Below are 20,205 nucleotides of genomic sequence, written 5' to 3' on the forward strand. Positions count from 1 at the left end.
ACTGTCCTGCTGTAAAAGTATGGGTCAGTTAATTAAACATCTGCCCTCTGCTGGCCAGGTATTGAACACTCAGCTAAATTATTCTGAAAGACAGGGTGAGTGGAAAAACAACACCTGAACACTATGACATTTACTAAGTTGGTTTCTCGTGATGATGTATGATCTTCAACAGGGTGCCGAGATAAGACAGTGATACAAATAAAAGACTAAAACAACAGAAAAAGAGCAAGAGGAAGAATAAAGATGAGCCAGGAAAGAGGTAAGTAGTACAATTCATACACAATATATCATTTAATAACAATCAACGCTCAGTTCAGTTGTTTGAAGTCACTGTTATGTTTTGTAATTGAGCAGAGACTGGACGATGGTGCCGTTGTGAAGGAGCAACATTTTAGTGAAGATCATTCTGTGGCTGACAGTCTCTGTCTCTGATTTCAAATGTACTTTGAAATCACACAATAAAACTAAACAATGTTAGAAAATAACAATATAATAATGACATTTGTGTATAGATAGGTACAAGAAATGATGATATGATTACAATAAAATTGTGATGAATTAATAAAGAAAGAATGAATAAATAAAAAGAAAGAAAATGAAACATAATTGTTTGGTGACTCTCTTTCATCAACTCACTTTTAATCCACATAAGTCTACGAAGAAGACGCTTAATAAAGAAGAAATAAAAATAGAAAATATATTATCTCCATCATGAGTGCTTCACAACTTCTAAGGTATGACTTTTTTCTGTGGAAAGCCACCTGCATATGTCTCATGCACTCATTTTGATTGAAGTGATTGTCATCACTGCACATAAACATACCTCTTCAGTAGCAGTTGCCGTATGCATTCTAAATGTGCAGTAATAGAGAACCTGACACATCTATAGGGGCTAAGTCTGATATGGCTTTCATGTTTCATTGTGTCTTCAGACAGTAACAAAGTTGTGTTTTCCTGATGACAGACAAAAAACTTTCTTTCTGTCTTTGAACGTGGCAGGATTGTTGAGTCGCACAAGCAGGTTTTAGTGCAGCAATATATATAAAAGTGCATTTAAATCATTGTTTTAATCTTCCGTCATGTCTTAAAGAATCGCACTGATTTGTGTTGACAAACATAATAAAGTAGATGTAATGTATTTTTTTTTTTAGAATTATCCTTTTATCTTGTCTAAGTGTTACTTGATCATATTCGAAATATAATAAAGTATATTATTCCCATAAAAAACATGCTTTTTTCAACCTTAATCTTCGACCCAAATTCGCACGTGTGGGAACACCAGTGCCACTAGAGCGCGCTAGTAAACAGTGAGGGCTTAATTTTGGGCGGAGGCTCGCGAGCGCGTCGGTCCTCCCATTTCTATCGTCTTCTCGCGCATCCAGCGGCCATTTTACAAAGCCAGCCTCGGGAGTGCGAGTTACAAGCTCCTCTGTAGTTACCTTCATTCAATATAGTTCGTTGTTTAACCGTATCCAGTACCCTCGCGATATTTTTTAACGGTTTCCCCCTCCAGTCTACTTGTGTGAAAATGTCTCGTGACCGGTCCCGTAACCGTGGAGGATTTCAGCACCGAGGCCGCGGAGGAATGGGGATGCGCGGCGGCATGGGAAACCCTAACTTTCGGAATCAAAACCAGCATCCTTTTCAAAACCGGGGACCCCACATGGGTGTAGGGTTTAAGCCGAATCAGGGAAACCAACCCAACCAGGTCTCTACGCCACAGAAGCCGCAGGAATCCAATCAGAACAAGCCAGTTGTCCAATCACCTCCGGCGCAAGGCCCTGGTGTGGCCCAGCAGAGCAACAACAAAGGCCCGGCGCCGCAGCAGACCGCCAGCCCCGCTCAGCCGAAGATCCAGTCCCCGCCGCCGCAGAATACTGTAAAGACTCCGGACCTCGGTTCTCCGCAGAACCAGGCCAGAAAGAACCAACCCAAAGGTGCGGTGGGAAATGGCCAAAAGCCGCCTATTACCGTGAAGAAAGACCCAGAGCAGACGCCGCCTCTAACACAGCAACAACCAGGCACAAAGACCGAGCACGTCTCCCAGCCTCAGGTAAAATTACTTCAGGCTTGCGACGGGATCATAAAATAGCGTCTTTATTAAGCAAGTGAATTGTATTATTATTTTTTAGCACACGTATGTTCGGTTGAACACAGTTAACGTTACTGGGGCACATCCGCCATTTTGTAGACGCTTAAACAAAGGTTGATCTCAGTACAGGACCACCTGGTGTTTCCCTCCGTATAAGACGCGTTGAAACGTAATGTTTATTTTAATGTTTTCGATTGTTAAACGTTTAGGACGCGTTTTTTCTCTTTTAATACCTTTTTGTGTTTTTGTTTGGTCAGGTTTTTTAACAAAAGTAGGTCATGTTTGACTGAGTTGTGTGCACTGTAAATGGCTGCGTACAACACTGATTTGTCCCTCACATGTAGCCGCACCATAGGTTTGCATTAGATTTACGGGGTTTTTTTGTTTTGTTTGGTTTCAGCAGTTGAAGGCAACGCTGTCTTTGCTGCGCAAGCCCGGGGAGAAAACCTACACTCAACGTTGCCGTCTGTTTATTGGGAACCTACCAAACGACATCACTGAACCTGAATTCAGGAAATTGTTTGCAAAGTATGGGGAGCCCAGTGAGATTTTTATCAATCAAAGCAAAGGTTTTGGATTTATCAGACTGGTAAGATTTGTAGCCTTAAAATTGCTGTTTTAATAGAAGAATTGTCAGTGTGCGTGTCTATGTATTTATGATGTGTGTACATAAATGCATATTTTTGCCTGTTTTTAGGAATCTCGTGCCTTGGCAGAGATTGCAAAAGCTGAGCTGGATGATACTCCGATGAAAGGCAGACCACTTAGAGTTCGTTTTGCCACTCATTCTGCTGCACTTTCTGTGCGCAACCTGTCTCCGTTTGTGTCCAACGAGTTGCTGGAAGAAGCCTTCTCTCAATTTGGAATGGTGGAAAGGGCTGTAGTTATCGTAGATGACCGTGGTCGCTCAACGGGGAAGGGCATCGTTGAGTTTTCTTCCAAGCCAGCTGCAAGGAAGGCCCTTGATCGGATCAGTGATGGAGTTTTCCTTCTCACATCGTAAGATGGTCTTTTCTTAATTTGTACAAGTTGGCAGAATTTGAGTAATTTTATAGAACATTGCTTTACATAACCGTTTTTTATAGGGCACCCCGTCCGATTGTGGTAGAATTGTTAGAACAGTATGATGATGAGGATGGATTGCCAGAGAAACTTGCACAGAAGAACCCCAGTTATCAGAAGTAAGTTCGAAATGCTGGATCACATACTTTACATTCTGTGATAATTCAGTTACGTAGTTTATTTGGGTTAACAGTGAATTCTAATTTATTAGGTTATTGATTGTTAAACAGACCTTTTTCATGTAAATGAAGTTGGACAGATGGTCTGACAAGCATTGTAGTGGAGTCATTTGGCAGCTGTAAAAAATTAAATGAATCCCCATGTGCCTAGTTTTATATTCAACACAATTTTTTTTCAATCAGATTAATCCTTTTGTTTCTTCCCTTCGCGGCGTTACATTAGTCAGAATTGTTAACGGATTTGATTTGCCCTCAGGGAGCGAGAGCAACCTCCTCGGTTCGCCCGTCCTGGCACCTTTGAGTTTGAGTACTCCCAGCGATGGAAGTCTCTTGATGAGATGGAGAAACAGCAGAGACAGCAAGTGGAGAAAAACATTTGCGAGGCCCGTGAGAAGCTAGAAGCAGAAATGGAAGATGCCTATCATGAGCACCAAGCAAACATGCTCAGACAGGGTGTGTATTGTCTCTATGTTGGTGTATTTGTTTGGCCTTTTTTGCTATTTAAAAAAAAAAAATTCTAAGAGTGAATAATTGATTTGGGTGATATTTTTGTTTCAAAAGACCTCCTTAGACGTCAGGAGGAACTTCGTCGCATGGAAGAGTTGCACAGTCAGGAGATGCAGAAACGTAAAGAGATGCAGCTCAGGTATGTCTGATGCAGTGTATTGTAGTCCTGGAAACCTTTCCTGTAATAGTAGTTAACTGATTGGTGGTTCTCAATCTCAGACAAGAAGAGGAACGCCGTAGGAGAGAGGAGGAAATGATGCGGCAGAGAGAAATTGAAGAACAAATGAGACGCAAACGGGAGGAGTCTTACAGAATGGGAGGCTTTATGGATAATGTAAGTAATGCATTGAGAAAGCTTTTAGCATATAATTACAATGTTGGTGAAATCCCTTTCAAGTAAATTCTTTTTTCTTTTTTTTTTGTTTTTTGTAGAGGGACCGGGAGATGAGAATGAATCCTAGTGGAGGCCTGGGGTTGGCTGGTAAGATTCAATTTAATGGTTCATTGTCTAGAAATTTTCACGCTTATGTGATTTTAAAAGGCTGTAAAGAAAAAAAAAAAAATCTGCCCTCTGCCCCATAGTAAGTATATACATTTGACATCTTTTAGTCTTTTATAACCTTTTGTTAATTACATACCTTGTATAATTTAAGAGATCGCCATGAAATAGCCTTGCTGTTGGTATGGTGGTAAAAAGTGAATAAATAATTCATAGCAAGTACAAAGACAAATATTCAATGATTAATGTTTTGTAATAAACAACGTACGTTACAGTAATATTCCAAGAACAGCATTTATTAGATGAAGCTACTTGGAATTGTTATCAGTTTAAGGGAAAAAAGGGGCATTTATCAAATAGGACACAACAGGCTTTTAAAGAATGCGTATTTATACATTCTCATCATTGTATTCTATTATATATTTCGCTTTTACAGTGCTATGCCTCAAGCATGGAGCACTTGCATGTGCTCTTAAGACTATCAGGAGCTATATGACAGCACATGCTTTATGTGATTAGTCTGTTGTGCAAGTATTTCTTTCCTTTGTGAGTGTGCACTCCTTTTTTTCGCTTTTGTTTTTTCAAATTTATCAAATTGACTCCAAAAGTCACCTTTTTATAATGCCTTTAAAAATTCCAGTTGTTGAAGCAGCTTTTTTAAGAAAAATTGGATTAAAAAAAAAAAAAAAAAAAGTAAAACAAACCGAGGTCCTAAATTTTCATAGTTTAATCTGTATAGCCATTCTTGTCCCCGAATTTAAGACCCCTTTATTTATTTTTTTGCAGATATGCCGTTTGGGTCACCTAACCAGAAATTCCCATTGACAGGAATGAATTTTGAAGGACACCAGGGAATGGGGGGACCAGCACCAGGGGGCATGGTGCCCAACGAAATGGTAATGTATTCCTGAGTTGAAATCGAGAGTGAATGTGGTGTGTGTTGTATGCACGATCACTTTTGAATGGAGCTGTTTTGGATCATAGGAATCGAGGACATTTTGTGTTTGAAGGTTTAGTGTGGAAAACAGGTGTGAATGGGTTATTTCAAGTCTTGTAGGCAGTGTTTTGATCACTGTTGTGATTCGATTATATTGTCTCCATCTAGTGGCAGAAGTCATTGTCGGCACTCAAGCTTGGCTTCACATCACTTTTCCTTTTCTTGTTACTTTGAATGTCTGTCTGTACTAAAGCCCAAGAATGCTTACAACACATACTTGTAAGTCCTGTCTAAATTGCTAAAAAGACAGGCATGCTTGCGCTCTGTTTTATGTGTAATCTTTAAATTGGCAATGTGCCAAGTAAATTAAAAACAAAGCCTGGTGAAATAATACCCTATGACATGTTGTGCTTGTTTTGTGGTGAAATACCTTTTTTTGGGGTATTTTTTTTGTTTTTTTTACACTTCCAAATCCATGTCAAAGCCATATCAGTGCTGCAATGGTACCTGCGTTGAGCTCTTTTTCGTAGTGTCGACAGACTGTGGGCATTTAGTGCAGAGAGACTTGAAAGCAACTAAATCGCTAAATGAATGTGACCTAGTTACAATGACTGAAAATGATGTGTCTGAGTTTGAGGAGCTGCTTTGATATGTGATGGTTGGCATATGCACTTAAATTTTGTTGACATTGATTGGTGAGAGTCGGGCTTGGTTTGACCCGCATTTGCTATAAGGAAAAGAACACGGGAGTTTTCCTTGGACGTGGCACACATTTCTATAATCACCAATATATATATATAATTCTTATGTCCTACCAGGTGTTTTTAAAATTTAATTTAAGACCTCAACTATTTTTCAGCAATTAGTAGTAGTAATGTAGCTGCACTGACTTATGCATTTTAAGTTCCTACAAAGTGAATTTATGTTTACTTGCCCTAAGCCCTTGTTAGGAATGATGTGTGTTGCAGCAAAGTAATTCTGCAAAACCAGTGCTTTACAGATTGTTGCATTGTTGAATGTGTTGCCTGTGTGCTGCTTCCACTGCAGTGTTGTTTAATAGCTGAATCTTTCTGATGCCTTAGTGTAATTGGGAATGTGGGAATTGGCTTTTCATTCCAATAGGCTTCAAGTAGCAATAATAACTCCACATTTTAACGTACTTATGTGTTTTAAAAAAGAGGTGAAATTTAAACCTTATTTGTGGACATTTTCAAAAATGTAGATTTTGGTAGCATTTTAACATCGAGTAATGCAATACTGTTTAGAGGCTATATAGAGGCTTGGCTTCTCGTGTTGAAATTGAATTAATTGTTATATAAATGTCTAACAGCAAGTATTTTGTATATTAGTAAACACATTTGTAAACTTAACACTTAAAGTCAACATGAATTTAAAATGGACCCCTTCTGCTTTTGTTTTTGTGCATTTTTTTTGTGTGAACACTTTTTTTGTAATGATCAAATGTAATGACTTGCTCGGCCTTTAAAATAATTGCCTTTGTTGGCTTTATGGCCACATGAATTGTCATGAGTGTTTGTTTTAGGAGAATAGTTTCTCCATTTACCTTCAAATCTGGTCTTGCCTTTAAGTCCTGCTCTTTTAAAAACTTGTTGGCTACTTTTTTTCACTGAAATGTGGCTTTACATAAGAAATGGTTTGCAAGTGCAGTTTCATGTTGACTTTAAGTGGTCAACCTCTTTTGCCGAAAGAATTGGGCCCACAGTAAGCAGTTATAATGTTAGTTATTTTTGCAAGTTGCAAAAATAATGCCATATGCTTTGAAGGATAAATAATATCAAATTGGCTTTACTTTTGTGTACACATGTGCTAATCTTTAAAACTATATGTGAATTACAAAAATGCTGCTTGCATTTTTACTGCAAACATTTTTATTGTTTTTCACGTTTGCAGACATTTCATCTCATCCAGTTAACCAGCAGCACTACTGCATGTTCTGACAAGTACCGGGAAAAACTCTGTTTGACAAACTGAAGAAACGTGGTTTAGAATTTAACTATGATGGCTTAATAGATTGCAATGAAAATTTTATGAAAAAGTGGCTATTGACACATTTGCAGTGTATGTAAAATTAAAGTGAAACCCTTCATAAATGTTTAGAAATTGATTTAGCAAACCAAATAGTTAGGGATGCACAATATTGCATTTCTGCCTATATCAGGTAATTTAACTCCTTTTGGCCGAATATATCCCATTAATGAATAAATCAGTATAGCAGCCTATATATGTTTTTTTTTTTTTTTTTTTTTTTTTTTTTTGGTGTCTGGGTTTTTTAAACTGCTTTATCCTTATCTTCCTTTTTTTATTTTTTTTACTAGCAAAAGAAACGCATTGAGATTAATAGTCTTAGTAATAGACCAACGGCAGCCCTTTACAGAATTGAAACTCTTTGGGCGTTAGGACCCGGTCAGGCTGCTGCCACTGCACTCTAATCATACACCGAACTCATTCTGTATGTGCATTCTCAGTCTAAATGTAATGATCCAAAGCGGTGAACCCAATCGCCATTCAGACAAATCCTGAGCAGCTAATGTTAATGTGTTCCTCTTATCAGTAAGACATTTAATGCCAATAATATTGTGCATCCCTAAGAATAATAATTATTATAACTAATGTGTTCTTAATGTGGATGTTGGTAGTTGCCCACATGGCTCAGAGGGTTTTTTGTGTTAAAGTACAAACCTCTCTGACATGAGTTCGGGGCATCCATTTCTGCTTTAAAATCTCCCATGCAGATGAGGCTAGTAACTGTTTCCTGAGCATTTATCACAGCAGCGCTATTGGAATGCATTGTAATGGGATTTGACTAATAAATACATTACCCTCTCTTCCTTTTCCTATGTCACCTCTGGCACCTGTGGATCTGCGTGTTGGAACGGTTTCGCCGATTGTTTTCCTTGGATCCCACTTTTATAATGCTTTGCTCAAAATACTCTTGGAACTCTTGGAACTTATTACCCCTTTGTTGCTTTTTCTCCCCTTGCCACGGACGTAAACTCCGTAATTTCTACAAAACTAAATACCCAACTGATACATAACTGAAAATGGTCCATGTAGCGCAATGAGCGTTTCCCACAAGGTGGCCCAGGGGGTCCAAGGGGCATGGGTGCTGGAAACCCAGGATTTGGCAGGGTCCGTGAGGAATATGAAGGCTCTGCCAAGAAGCCACGCTTCTGATCTGGCACTTTAAAAATCAAAGTTTGTATGTGGAAATCCAGAGGCTCGGTTCCGGAGTCGCAATTGATGTATTTAAGTTTAAAAGAATTTTCTTGCAGTTTTAGCCTGAAAACTTATCCCATTTGTGGCAAGATTTTTTTCGTCCTATTTTTATTTTGTATTCTTAATAGGTTTAATAATAAAACCATTAAAGCCAGCAGTGGCTTAGTTCTACCAACATGTAATCCTCTTTCTTACTAGTCTTTATCTTGTCATGTTACTTGTGTTATTCTGGTGAATATTGTAAATTGTTCTGATCTTACTATGGCTGTGTTCTGTGCCATTCACATTTAAAATACTACATGTACATTTTTCAATAAAGAGTGCAGTTGGTTTTTCAAAACCCCAATCAGGTGTTCTTGGCACGATGATTAAATTTGTGAAGTGTCAGATGTCAGACATCTGAAGATACAGGGACCTCTATTGCAGCTTAAAGCTTGGATTTATTAAATACGGTTTAATGGTTCGCAATCGGTTTTTATTTAGGAAAAATAGCTTAATTTTGACAATTTGTCTTTGTTTTATTGGTTAACATTGTGCCCGTTTCACATGTACTCTGAATGCAGTGCGTAATACAGCCCGTGTGTGGTTTTTGCGCAATGCAGAAAAATTTTAACATGGCCTACAAGCCTACTTTTCATGCTCAAAGATCGTAGACCATTGCAAACACTTCAAATCAGAACCTATTTGACTTGTGCTTTTGTTTGTAATTTAAAACTTTATAAGCAGGCCTGCTAGTCGTCAAAAATAGTTTTTGCTACATCCATGAGTGCCATCGTGTTGTTACTACGGTATGCAGTTTTTCTTGCTGTAAACCCAGCCAGAAGCTATGTGTTGACTATGAATCACTCTTTAATTATATGCGTTTATGCCATAATGACCAATTGCTTTTAAAAATTAATGTTAATTGCAAATAATGCCCTGTTGTGTTTATTCAGCACATATAGAACAGCTAAATAAAAATAGGACTGATTTTTGCACTCATTGTCGAGCCACCTCTGTGAGCAGTGTTAATGCTCTCACCTGTTAACATGGTTAAAAATACGCACTGCAAACAAAGTATGTGTAAAACATAAAAGGCTTTATCCTGATCGCTTCAGGACTTTCTTTAAAATACACATTGCTATATTTTCACTCATTTACAGTAATACATTATTTTCAAAATAAAAGGCTAAGATAAGTTAACTATGTATTGCGATTTTAGAGAACTCTTAGCCACTTGTGTACCGTCAGTGAAATGCTATGCAGCATTTTGTTTCTACATAATTATTTGAAGATTTCTGTGCTCTAATTCTGATAATCCATCTTTATCCTTTTTTAGATTTTTGTGTGTGTAGTTTATTCTGGACAAAGCAGCAGTTTTAATCTATTTTGCTGCTTCCCCCTCCATTTTTTTTTTTTTTTTTTTTTTTTTTTTTTTTTCTGAATATTTGAATCTGAACTATAAACTAGATTTTTATTATTCATTTAAAGTAACTATGTAGTCTCTTTGGGTTTCTTTTGCGGTTTATTGCAAAAAAACGTATATAATTACATTGTCGTTTTAACAGCGGGCAGGAGTACACATGTATTTGTTGCATCCATAAAGCAATCTGCCCTTTTCACATACTCTTGTACCCACTCACCAAATGTGCATACTTCAGAACAGACATTTTGACAAGACAAGCCATTTGCCTTATTAGAAGTCAGAATGTGTTAGATCTGATATTTCAATTGTTGCATGTAGTTGCTTTAATCTGCAGTCAATGGTGAAGTGTATTTTTCTTGTCCCTGTTGTCAAAAAATGGGCTTGGAAAAAATTACTTCACGCTTCCAGAGCATGTTCCAATGTTTGATTAAACCAATAACCCTTCCACAAACTCGCGTCATTGAAGTTTTGAATGGGCCATTGTGATGGCACTTTGGGAGGGAGCATTTGATGTCTCTTTTGTAGTTTTAATTAGTCGTATCTGCACATTAAAGGGTTTTTCGGTTAAATTCTGAAATCAATATTTAAGCAAGTACGTAACCAGCTAGTGTTTAAAACTATCGTCTTTCCTAAGCCCAATTCATAACATTAAGCTTATCATTTTATTTTGAATTTGTCAAAGTCTAGTAGTAATTTCCCTTAAAATTTGAGCATGTAACTGCGTCGTCACATCTGTAAACATAAAGTTGCTGTCCCAGCTAATAGGTTATCGCATGTGAGGATCTGGCTTGTAGTGGATCATTTATAGCCTTTTCTCACAGCAGATAATTACTTATTATTAGTTGGATTGCAATCCAGAAAGGATTATGAAACTGAAAACTATGTAACTGAAATTAAATCTTATTGAAGATAGCTTGGGATAACACACAAGATTTATTTCAAAGAAAGAATTTCTTAATGAAATTCAAATGGTATGGCAATGAGACAATGTTAACATTGCAAATTATTATTGCTATACTTTGTTCTTAAATTGGTACTGTTTAGTGTGACACGAGCTAACCGATAATTAGATTTAATCACCATTGTACCTTGATTTATTGTAATGCTATTTCCTTCAGTTGTTCAGAACAGATTTAAGATGACTATATCTGGTGGCAATTCTTATTTAGGCTATATATTCTAGAATCTGTGTCCACATCAGTGTGGTGACTGACAGCCACACGTTAGATTCATGCTGGTGCACAACCCACGTAAGGAAGATAATCCTGCAAATACAAACAGAGATGGTGACCGAGGCAAAGCCTATGGACTGCAGCTTGAAGATGAGATTGAAAAACGTCAAGATGCTGTTAACTCTAGGGGGGGGATTATACAATCTTTACTTGGCTGTTAAAAAGCAAATCTGTCCACTTAGTTGTCACACAGCATTTTGACTCTTAAGAGACAACTTGGAACTAGATATAGAATATAATTAAATTCTCCTGATTTAGATTTATATACATATATACACACACACGTAGTGAATGTTGACATCCTTTGTTTTGGTTACAGGACATAGACACTTGTTTAAATGTTTTTAATACAAATTTAATTACGTTTTTTTAAATGCTTTTAAAATTAAAAAAATGTGTGGTTGTTTCTGCTAAATATTGCTATTTCTGCTTGAAAGCACAAATTTAAATAGTTTTTTTTTTTTCTTCTCCAATGTTTGTGCATCCACAGCACCAACTTCTGGATTAAGTTGATTGTATTGGATTACAGATTTATTTTTCTGCAGTTGAAACAAAATGCTACATACTTTGTCTTGGCCCACCGAAAAATAAATTAGCAATGAAATTGACTGAAATTGTGAAAAATTATTATATAACACTTGTCAAGTTTTTAGATGGTTTACATCTTTCACTTTTAATATAACAGGATTTTTTTTTCTTTTGTAAAACATTAGATCAGTTAACTAATGGCTAATAATGGTTCTCCACTATACTTCTTAATTTTTAGAAAGATTATAACATTGCATTTATATTAAAGTTTGACAAATGTATTTGACAAATGTCAACAGTGCATTTATACCTAATATTTTTATTAAACTTATTTCACTTTGCATGATGTGATTACCTATATTTTGGATTTTACACAATGTAAAAAAAAATCTTATTCTCACTCCTGCATTAGATAATTTACTGGTAACTATTTTGGAAATTGCCTTGAGTGAGGACTTCTAATTTGATTTTCTTACTAAATTAAATGTTTTATAACCTTTGGAATATATTCTAGGTCACTTACCTGCATTTTTTTTTTTATTAAATCTTGACTATACTGTATGTACTATTGTATTATCAAATACGTGGGTTAACAATTTATAATTAGTAATTTCTTTTATTATAAATAACTAATTTCACTTTGCGTAATGACACTTTACAAAATCTCATTCTCTTATTGTTAATCCTGCATTAGGTAATTTACAGGTAACCTTTTTAGGAATTGCCTTAGTTAATTCATTTCGACTAATTTGATTTGTCTACGTTTTCTTGCTAAATTTAAACCTTTTTTGAATATTTGGAAGCTTGATTTAAACTAAATTGAACATGAAAGCCATGTGTAATTTGAGTTGACTTCAGTTTTTAAATAAGATATACGAATATTTTTAATTAAGGTAATTTTTAACATCAAGAAGGGAGCTGCAAAAAGGTAATTTCACATGCAGATTTTCTCAGATACATTGTGGAAGAAATGTTATTGTTTGTGTTGGTTTCTATACATTTTTTTTTTCCTTAACAGGTTTGTTCGTGACTTCTGAAGTATCAAGTTTGGAACTGTTTTGGATTTTAGCGATTTATCCACACTTAGTTTCTGCTTTTATATGGCATGCCAATGGACTGTTCACCAGCTCTCGATTGCGTAATGTTCTCAAAATAGCAGAAATTTGTTTTTTTTTGTTTTTTAGAACAAAGCTCTAGTCTGATTGACTGGCTTTCAATTACCAGGAGTCGGGATGTTTAAGTTTTGGACAGTCCACCTGGAAATATGTTCTCAAGCTTCTTCAGTGAGAACTGCAAAGGAAAAAATAGACGTTGGATTTTGCCATCATTTTATATCTTCAAGAGCTTTAAGATCCTTGGTAGCAAGCCTAAAATTAATATTACCCTTTTTCCACCTACATGAACCACTGCTATAGCCAGTTCAGAGTTGGTTTGACTGGCTAGAATTCTAAGAACTGGTTTGCCTTTCTGTTGGCTAGAGAGCCACCACAGAGCCTGGCCTTCCATCACTGTATGTCATCTGTATACGTTTCGTTTCTCCTAGCAGCACTAGCGCAGCAGAGCCAAACACAACCGGCTTGTTTGGGATGCATCGACGATGGGCGGACCGATCGGTGCAATAATTTGGTGCCACTTAAGAGTCACTTTTCCTGGTTCGGAGCTGGTGTTTTGGGTGTCAAAAGACAAAGAACCGACTTGAAATTAGGCTCTGGCTCCGAACCAGCACTCAAACCTCCTTGGTGGAAAAGAGGTATCGGCTAACACCATGTTAAAACATACCACGGTTGGTCACTTCATGTTAGCTTCTTGTCATGTAGCCTCATTTGGTTTGGGTTATCTATGTTTAAGCCTAATGAAATGTGAAGTTAATTTGCTACAAAATTTGACCTCCTGGCATGCAACTATTTAATTATTTACAAAAAAACTCGGCCTGTTTGTCTGATTTAAAACAACTACATTTATTTTGCTTCATCACTAGTTACTCCATTACTAATTATTGTTGCTACATCTGTGCCTCAAAGTAGTATTAAATCATATTTTCTTCATAAGCTATTTTACAGTAGATTTTCAAAACACATATCAAAAACAGTTTTTAGAAAGCCAACGTCTGAAAAGCATAAAGTACTAGGGCGAAATTCATACAAGTTATTTTTTTACTACCATTTTCTAAAAAAAAGTTTAGAAATATTTTTTATTCACAAATACAATTGATTGAAATGAAGTTGAAGTCCAAAAATTGATTTATTATTTTTATTTTTTTATTTTTTTAAATCTTTGTTTACAATGAACTTAAGAACTTAATGACAGCTTGCATATTCAGATAAAGTATGCTTTCCAGGACTCATCAGTTAAGACTGACCAGTGTCCTGAGGCCAGCATGAAAATTGCTCTGGCCAGTTTAGAGTTGTCATTGGCTCTGTTGGGTAAACACTTGACACACGAAGATGGCCCACAACAAATTAAATTCACTTTTGCATCAAATACAAAGAAATATTATCCTTGTATGTGTAAGTAAACACTGTCAGATGTCAGGAAATCAGAAAAGTCAACAGATCTATAATTAAAGTTAGGTTAGGTCTTAGTCTAATAAGTTTTTGTGAATCTGGCCCTAGTTCTAAATTGAGTAATTACATCTATATTTGTTGGATAGCTTTTATTTTTGTACTTATGTGCTATTCTGTGCTTCCTTTTGTGAGCAGTTTTGTTCAGACTGCATTTCCTAGAATGCATTGGATTCATTTTGTACTTTGTGTAATGTTGAAGTACAGACTAATTTCAGTATTAGTATGGGATTAATAGGACCCTTCAGAATTAACCAGTTGTTTAACAATATTGGTATTTTTTTCCTTGTTTATGAATTGAATGAATTTGATTGCAGAAGCAAAGAAACAAGTGCTATACCATATGATGACTGCTTTGGATTGTCCTTGATTTTGGCAGCTGGACTTTTTTTTTTTTTTTTTTTTTTTTGTCCTTTAGAGTGGTGAAATCAAAAGTACATGATACTTAATTTTGCAAGCATTGAGGAACTGCTTTAAAGTTAATGTTCATTGTTAACCAGAAAGTCTGATTATTCTAGTGTTTAGACACAGGCAGGTGGCCTGTTTAGAACAGGAAGCTAGGAATTAAATGGGAATGATCATCTGAATACTTATATATTTCTCCTGTTTTAACAACACCAAGTGATTTTGGCCACCTTGATAAAAGCCTAAAATGTATGGAAAGAGTGCTCTCATTCCCACCTGAAGCCCTTGTAGTTAGTTGCCTGGATATTAGCGGGAAGGAACAGAAAGATTAAAAATTCAGACTTCTCAATTTTCAAGAACACCACACCACCTCCAGGCTTGGTAAGTGCACAACGCATGATTACTTTACAGTCTGCCAAGCCCTGCAAGAAAGCGTTTTTAATTGTGCCTGTTTGATAGTGTTGGGGGAATGGGGGATTCTTGTTTTGTCTATTTATCTATACCATAGTTTCAATCCACACTTGAAGAGGAATCATGTACGAAAAAATAAATGAATAAATAAATCACTGATCAGGCATAGGTCAATCAAATGAAAATTGCTTGCCCTCATGTCATTCCAAACCTGTAATTTTTCATTTACACGCATGTAAAGTGGGCTGTACCATCAAATCTTGATCACATTCAAGAACAGCAGTGTTTATATCTAAGCTATGAACTTTCATCTCAGTGACGTAAATGATCGCAAGAAAAGCGTGAAACTAATTTTGATTTTGATTGCATGGCTGTTTGAATCAAGATTGGGACCATTTAACTATCATGTACTACTAAATAAAATTTCTTTTAAAAAAAAAGTTTTGAATGGTAGTTCTGAAGTAGTAAAATTCTATTAAAAACAAAAAAGGCAATTAAGTTTCCACAGTCCAAACAGATTTGTAAAAAGCTTCAATGTGAAAAAATGTCTTTCCTGAGTTCCTGTATGCCTAAAAATGCCAGCAGGGAAAAATGTTCCCCATGGATGTTACACTTGTTTTTATTTGGCTAAAAACATATTTCACTGTATTATGCTACCGTCTTCACAAAGTGTCTAGAGTTATTTTATAAGGCTTTTTTTGTGCAGGCTACACTAAGTACATTTTATAATGGTAAATAAAAGCAAAACAAGCCTGCATTGATAAGAATTAGAAAGGACCAACATATTGGGTGGCGTAATATTATAATACAATAAAATTATTCAATATAGGCTCATTAATATAACCTGTTTAAATTATAGCATATAGACAACATAATAAATATTGAACAGAATGCATGATGCAATGACAAATTGCACAGCTTCTCCTAATGAATTAATTTACACAATTTCGAATTTCAATAAGAGAACAATAAATGGGCAATCAATGTTTTATTCATTAGCGAGCATCATGGGCTCAGATTTTTCTGTTTTCCTTCAGAAAATAGGCGGACTAATTATAAATGGCAGTACTGAAATGAACAAACGATTGATATAACAATACAAAAATTATATAATCCAAATCTTGAACAATTATTAGTAACATTAGGATAAAACATTAAATATAATGCTGAGTCGACCCAAGACACATTACTTATCTCTCCACAATCAGAATCTCCAACGCTTGTGGTATTTCCGTTTTTTTTTGGTGGTGTTTAACAAGGGATTGCAAATACACAGTTTTATTAAGTCAATGACTGGGAAACTTGAACATTTTACTGAAAGTGTATGTACATTTGAATTACAGCAACCGTAAAAAAATTTACCTGTGGCGGTTCTAGTGTTAAATGGCAATGGGAAACTTCATCACAGCTTTAGTCTCATGGGTTTGGAGCGACACAAGGGTTGAAAAATGACATACTTTTTTTTGGTAAACGTTTGATTTATTCACGGTTTAAAGCCATTGGAGTAATTGGTATAGAGTGTAAAATTCAAGACATAAATTTAATGTTTCTTGCTTTAACTAGAACATCTTAATTCTTTTTGTAACTTCAATAGTCCAGGAGGAATTTATACAGAATATCACCTAACAATTGCCAGTTGTTGTTTTTTTTTGTTTGTTTTTTTTTCATCACCCTGCATGTAGTTAGCACTTTATACACTGGGACCATAAATTTCCATATGCTATTAATCGTGTAACCAGACTCTATGGTTAAGACTGTTTTTCCCCTTGGCAGAATTCAGTGGAAGCTTGCCTTTCAGGCTCCTGAGATTATAGCAAGTGTGACAAGAGCTTGTCTCTGTCTGTACTGTGTATTGAGTGAATGGTGGTGCAATAGCTGAGCATTAGGGGCCAGTGTCCAGCTTACCCACAGACTCCAGCAGTTGGTAACATTGAGGATTAGTTCTGCAGATCAGTGGACAGTTGAGCCTGGACTTATTTGCATCAAGAGGTATGCTTGCATATCACCGGAAAAGGTAAGTGATCTTGTCTTTTGTTCCATGCCAATAAAGAACTACTTTCATCAGCCGTGTTGAAATACTACCTGGGTTCTGGCATCACACTCCTGAAAATGGATTCACGGTGCAGAAATTGTTTTTGTAAGCAGTATTTGAAATGTGTTTGGTACTTTGGCTCCCTCTGTGTGTGTATATCGGCTGCTCTGTAATGTCTTCCACACAGCAGCTGTTTTTGAGAACAGCCTCAGCAGCTTCACCAAGCATTGTGTATCTAAGCGTTGTACAGTAATAAAATCCAAAGACCTTGTAAGTGGGGTGGTGGCATTCTATTGACTTCATGTTCTGAGATGGCGCTAAACCCTCTTTCTGCTTGGACAGGGGAAGTGGTTTATGGTGAAGGCTAGGATTTTAAAAACTTGATTCTGAATAGAACTGTTCAGAAAAGCTGTTTATTTTTTTTTTTTTTTTTTTTTCTCTCAAAAATGCACTTGAATTTTCGTGGTTTTAGTGAGTCTTTTTTTCCTCATCTTTATATATCTGAACTTAAACTGCCGTTTCAGTTGCTTATACAAACAAAATGGCATATGCTCACCAAGGAATGCGAGACAGTGACAATGGTAATAGTCCAATAATTAGTACAGCTTAATGTTTGTTTTACTGTACTTTAAAAAGTTATTTTACTTCTGGTTTCTCAGCAGTCATTTCTTGTTTTCAGCATCACATAATTCGTTTGAAATCATTGTAATGTTGATTCAATGCTCAAGAAATATTTATCAAGGGTTAAGTGTTTTATTATATGTATTTTATATACAATTTTTAATTTTTTTTTTTGAGAGGGGGATTCTTTTTTTTTTTTTTCATTTGGTACATCAACATACCTACTATAGGGTTAGGTTTAGGGTGTTTTACTTGTAAAATTATATATAATTTACTGTATCATAGTAAGTACACCAGGTTACTTTGTGTTTTTTTTTTCTTATTGGGGTTCTTTGGAAAATGTTCGTAACAACAGTGTTTATTTTGAAGAGATTCAACTATTAAGGACAATTCTTTACCTTTTTTTGTTTGTTACCCAAAAAGTGCTTTTTGTGAACGGCAAGCATATTAGACCCTCCAAATTCTTGAGTGCTTAGACCTTGTCTATCAGCTATTGTGGTTTTCAGCAGACTACTATATTGAATAGCCTTTACATTTGTTGTCTTGATGCTGCAAAAATGTATTTATGGCAGTATAAGTGGTTCTTCTTTCTCTCTCCTATTCTCACTTCTCAATCTTGGCATTCTAACTAGGCTGTTTGCTTCGTAACTACATGGATATCACAGTAATGCTGCCTCCACTCTTTACAAAACTCCCTATGTGGACTGGGTGGGAAATGCTCGGGGTAACGAAACAGTGCTCTAAAGTACTTTTTTCTTCTTTTTTTTTCCTCCCAAATCTGCTGTGATCCTTTATACTTCAAGTATTGCACTCATAACAGTGACGTGTTCTCCAGCATTGTATCGCAGCCTTGTTACTGAACAGACTGTATTAATGGTGCCCTCAATTCACTGAGTGTGTGTGTATTTCTGCTCTTGTGGATGAGCGGAGCGCTTCCGAACATATTTATAATGCTGGATCAGCATTCTGTCTGGATGTGTGTGTACATGTCTGTTTATCTGCACTGTGATCCATTCATGTGATCTTGGCCCCAATCTGTAATTTTGATAATAGTATGGGCCATGAGTTTTTAGCTCTATGGAGTGTGATGCCAGAACTGACCTTGTGACCTAGCGGCTGCCTCAGAGAGGCAGATCTTAACAACACGTATGTTAGAAATTTGGGTTTGCGTTTGAGCTGTCGTCTCTATGGAGTTCAAAGTGTCATTGAACTTGTCAGTTAAGTGAGCTGTACAGCAACCATAACAAGTCTTCATGAATGAGATGAATTAATATTTGCTCTTCAGCTGTATATGCAAAAACAAAGCGACTTAGCTATACTTAAGCATTTATTTTAGCATTTTATGTTTGAGTAGTTTTATGATAGGGGTTTTCTTTTTGGACTTTCAAATAGATTTTTTTCAAAACGACTACTGAAACTTTTACCAAGAGTTTTGTGTTATGTAATATTGTTAAAGATAATAGGCTGCTGTAAGTTAGTCAAATAAAGCAGTTAAGGTAGGACTCTGTGTAATGGTTTACGTCTGTATCCTCACTGCCTTTCTCTCACTGCAGGGGCCTCGGGTGATTGAAGGAGGATAAGCGGATTCATACACTTTGAAATCTGGGTAATGATTCAGCCAGCGCTTCACAATCAAAAGCAAATGGAGATCCCACATGTGTCTGTGTCATGGAGTATTTTTTATTTATTTTTTTATAGGTCAACTAAGGAACCTGTTCTCTCAGCAGCTGAGCACTATGGGCACCAAATGTTCCTGTACTGTGGAAAATGTGCAGGTCTGTAAAATAATAAAGTACTATGATGTTATAGAAGAATGTCAACGTGGGGGAGAAGTGTATAATTGTTTTAAAATGCTTCTTGGTGTTAGTCTTTGTCAAAGATGAGAAACCAGATGCAATCAGATTACTAATTTTGTCCCCTTATCTTTTTTTTTCCTATATAGTCTCGTTGGAGTGTGACGTGACATGGCAACTTGGGAAATCTTAAGTGCAGCACTGGATATGGATCATGATTATATCAGATTTTAAATAAACAACATAAAGATCCCTATGTCTGGTTTTTTGGAACATTTATTGAGATGAAACCATTGAATTTTACCTGGAACTGCACAACTTTTATCATATATCTATTTATTAAATTTGCCAGAAAACATTAGGGAGGAATAAGTCTGGTTGGCTGTTTAGGAGCTGGTTCTGTAGGTCTACAAACGCAGACAGACCTCTGTAACCCAGTAGCGCCCAGGCTGCTGTCCAGTATCAATTAAGGTCAAGGTGCTATGTTTCTCTTGTTTTATCACTGTTGTGTCCTATTGGCTGACAGCTGCTTCTGGAAATCGTTCAAAAAGGAAAATAAACCTGCAGTCTGAGAAGTATGGTGCCGGAAATGTGGGTTAGGGGTTTTAAAAAATAAAAATATTGCTTTAAAACATATTCCAATGTTCTGTTTTATTTATAACTTGGGATTTTTTGTGGATTATAGTTTATTCTATATGGTTCTT

General features: G+C 36.2%; 1 protein-coding gene across 3 annotated transcripts; it reads left to right on the forward strand.

Annotated features, from left to right (window-relative positions):
* Positions 1-1,363: 1,363 nt before the first annotated feature.
* Positions 1,364-19,753, forward strand: sfpq (splicing factor proline/glutamine-rich). 3 transcript variants are annotated; one of them, XM_043217862.1, is made up of 12 exons: positions 1,364-2,053; positions 2,496-2,681; positions 2,790-3,091; positions 3,178-3,273; positions 3,590-3,786; positions 3,895-3,979; positions 4,060-4,174; positions 4,273-4,321; positions 5,126-5,235; positions 8,352-19,314; positions 19,407-19,483; positions 19,651-19,753. In XM_043217862.1, exons 1-10 carry the CDS (start codon positions 1,529-1,531, stop codon positions 8,469-8,471), a joined length of 1,785 nt encoding a protein of 594 aa, XP_043073797.1. In that variant the 5' UTR covers positions 1,364-1,528; the 3' UTR covers positions 8,472-19,314; positions 19,407-19,483; positions 19,651-19,753. The 3 variants fall into 3 exon arrangements, with proteins under 3 accessions (XP_043073797.1, XP_043073796.1, XP_043073798.1); XM_043217861.1 differs by having other exon boundaries at positions 1,365-2,053; positions 2,493-2,681; XM_043217863.1 differs by having other exon boundaries at positions 1,365-2,053; positions 2,493-2,681; positions 19,262-19,314.
* The last annotated feature ends 452 nt before the right edge of the window (positions 19,754-20,205 follow it).

This window comes from Puntigrus tetrazona, chromosome 19, assembly GCF_018831695.1.
Source record: "Puntigrus tetrazona isolate hp1 chromosome 19, ASM1883169v1, whole genome shotgun sequence".
NCBI classification, from domain to species: Eukaryota; Metazoa; Chordata; class Actinopteri; order Cypriniformes; family Cyprinidae; genus Puntigrus; species Puntigrus tetrazona.

Excerpts from the sequence above, each read along its gene's own strand:
- sfpq (XM_043217861.1), top strand. The coding sequence starts at position 1,529 with ATGTCTCGTGACCGGTCCCGTAACCGTGGAGGATTTCAGCACCGAGGC. Across the intron at positions 3,092-3,177 it reads GGAGTTTTCCTTCTCACATC|GGCACCCCGTCCGATTGTGG; the intron begins GTAAGATGGTCT and ends CGTTTTTTATAG. Across the intron at positions 5,236-8,351 it reads GCATGGTGCCCAACGAAATG|CGCAATGAGCGTTTCCCACA; the intron begins GTAATGTATTCC and ends TGGTCCATGTAG.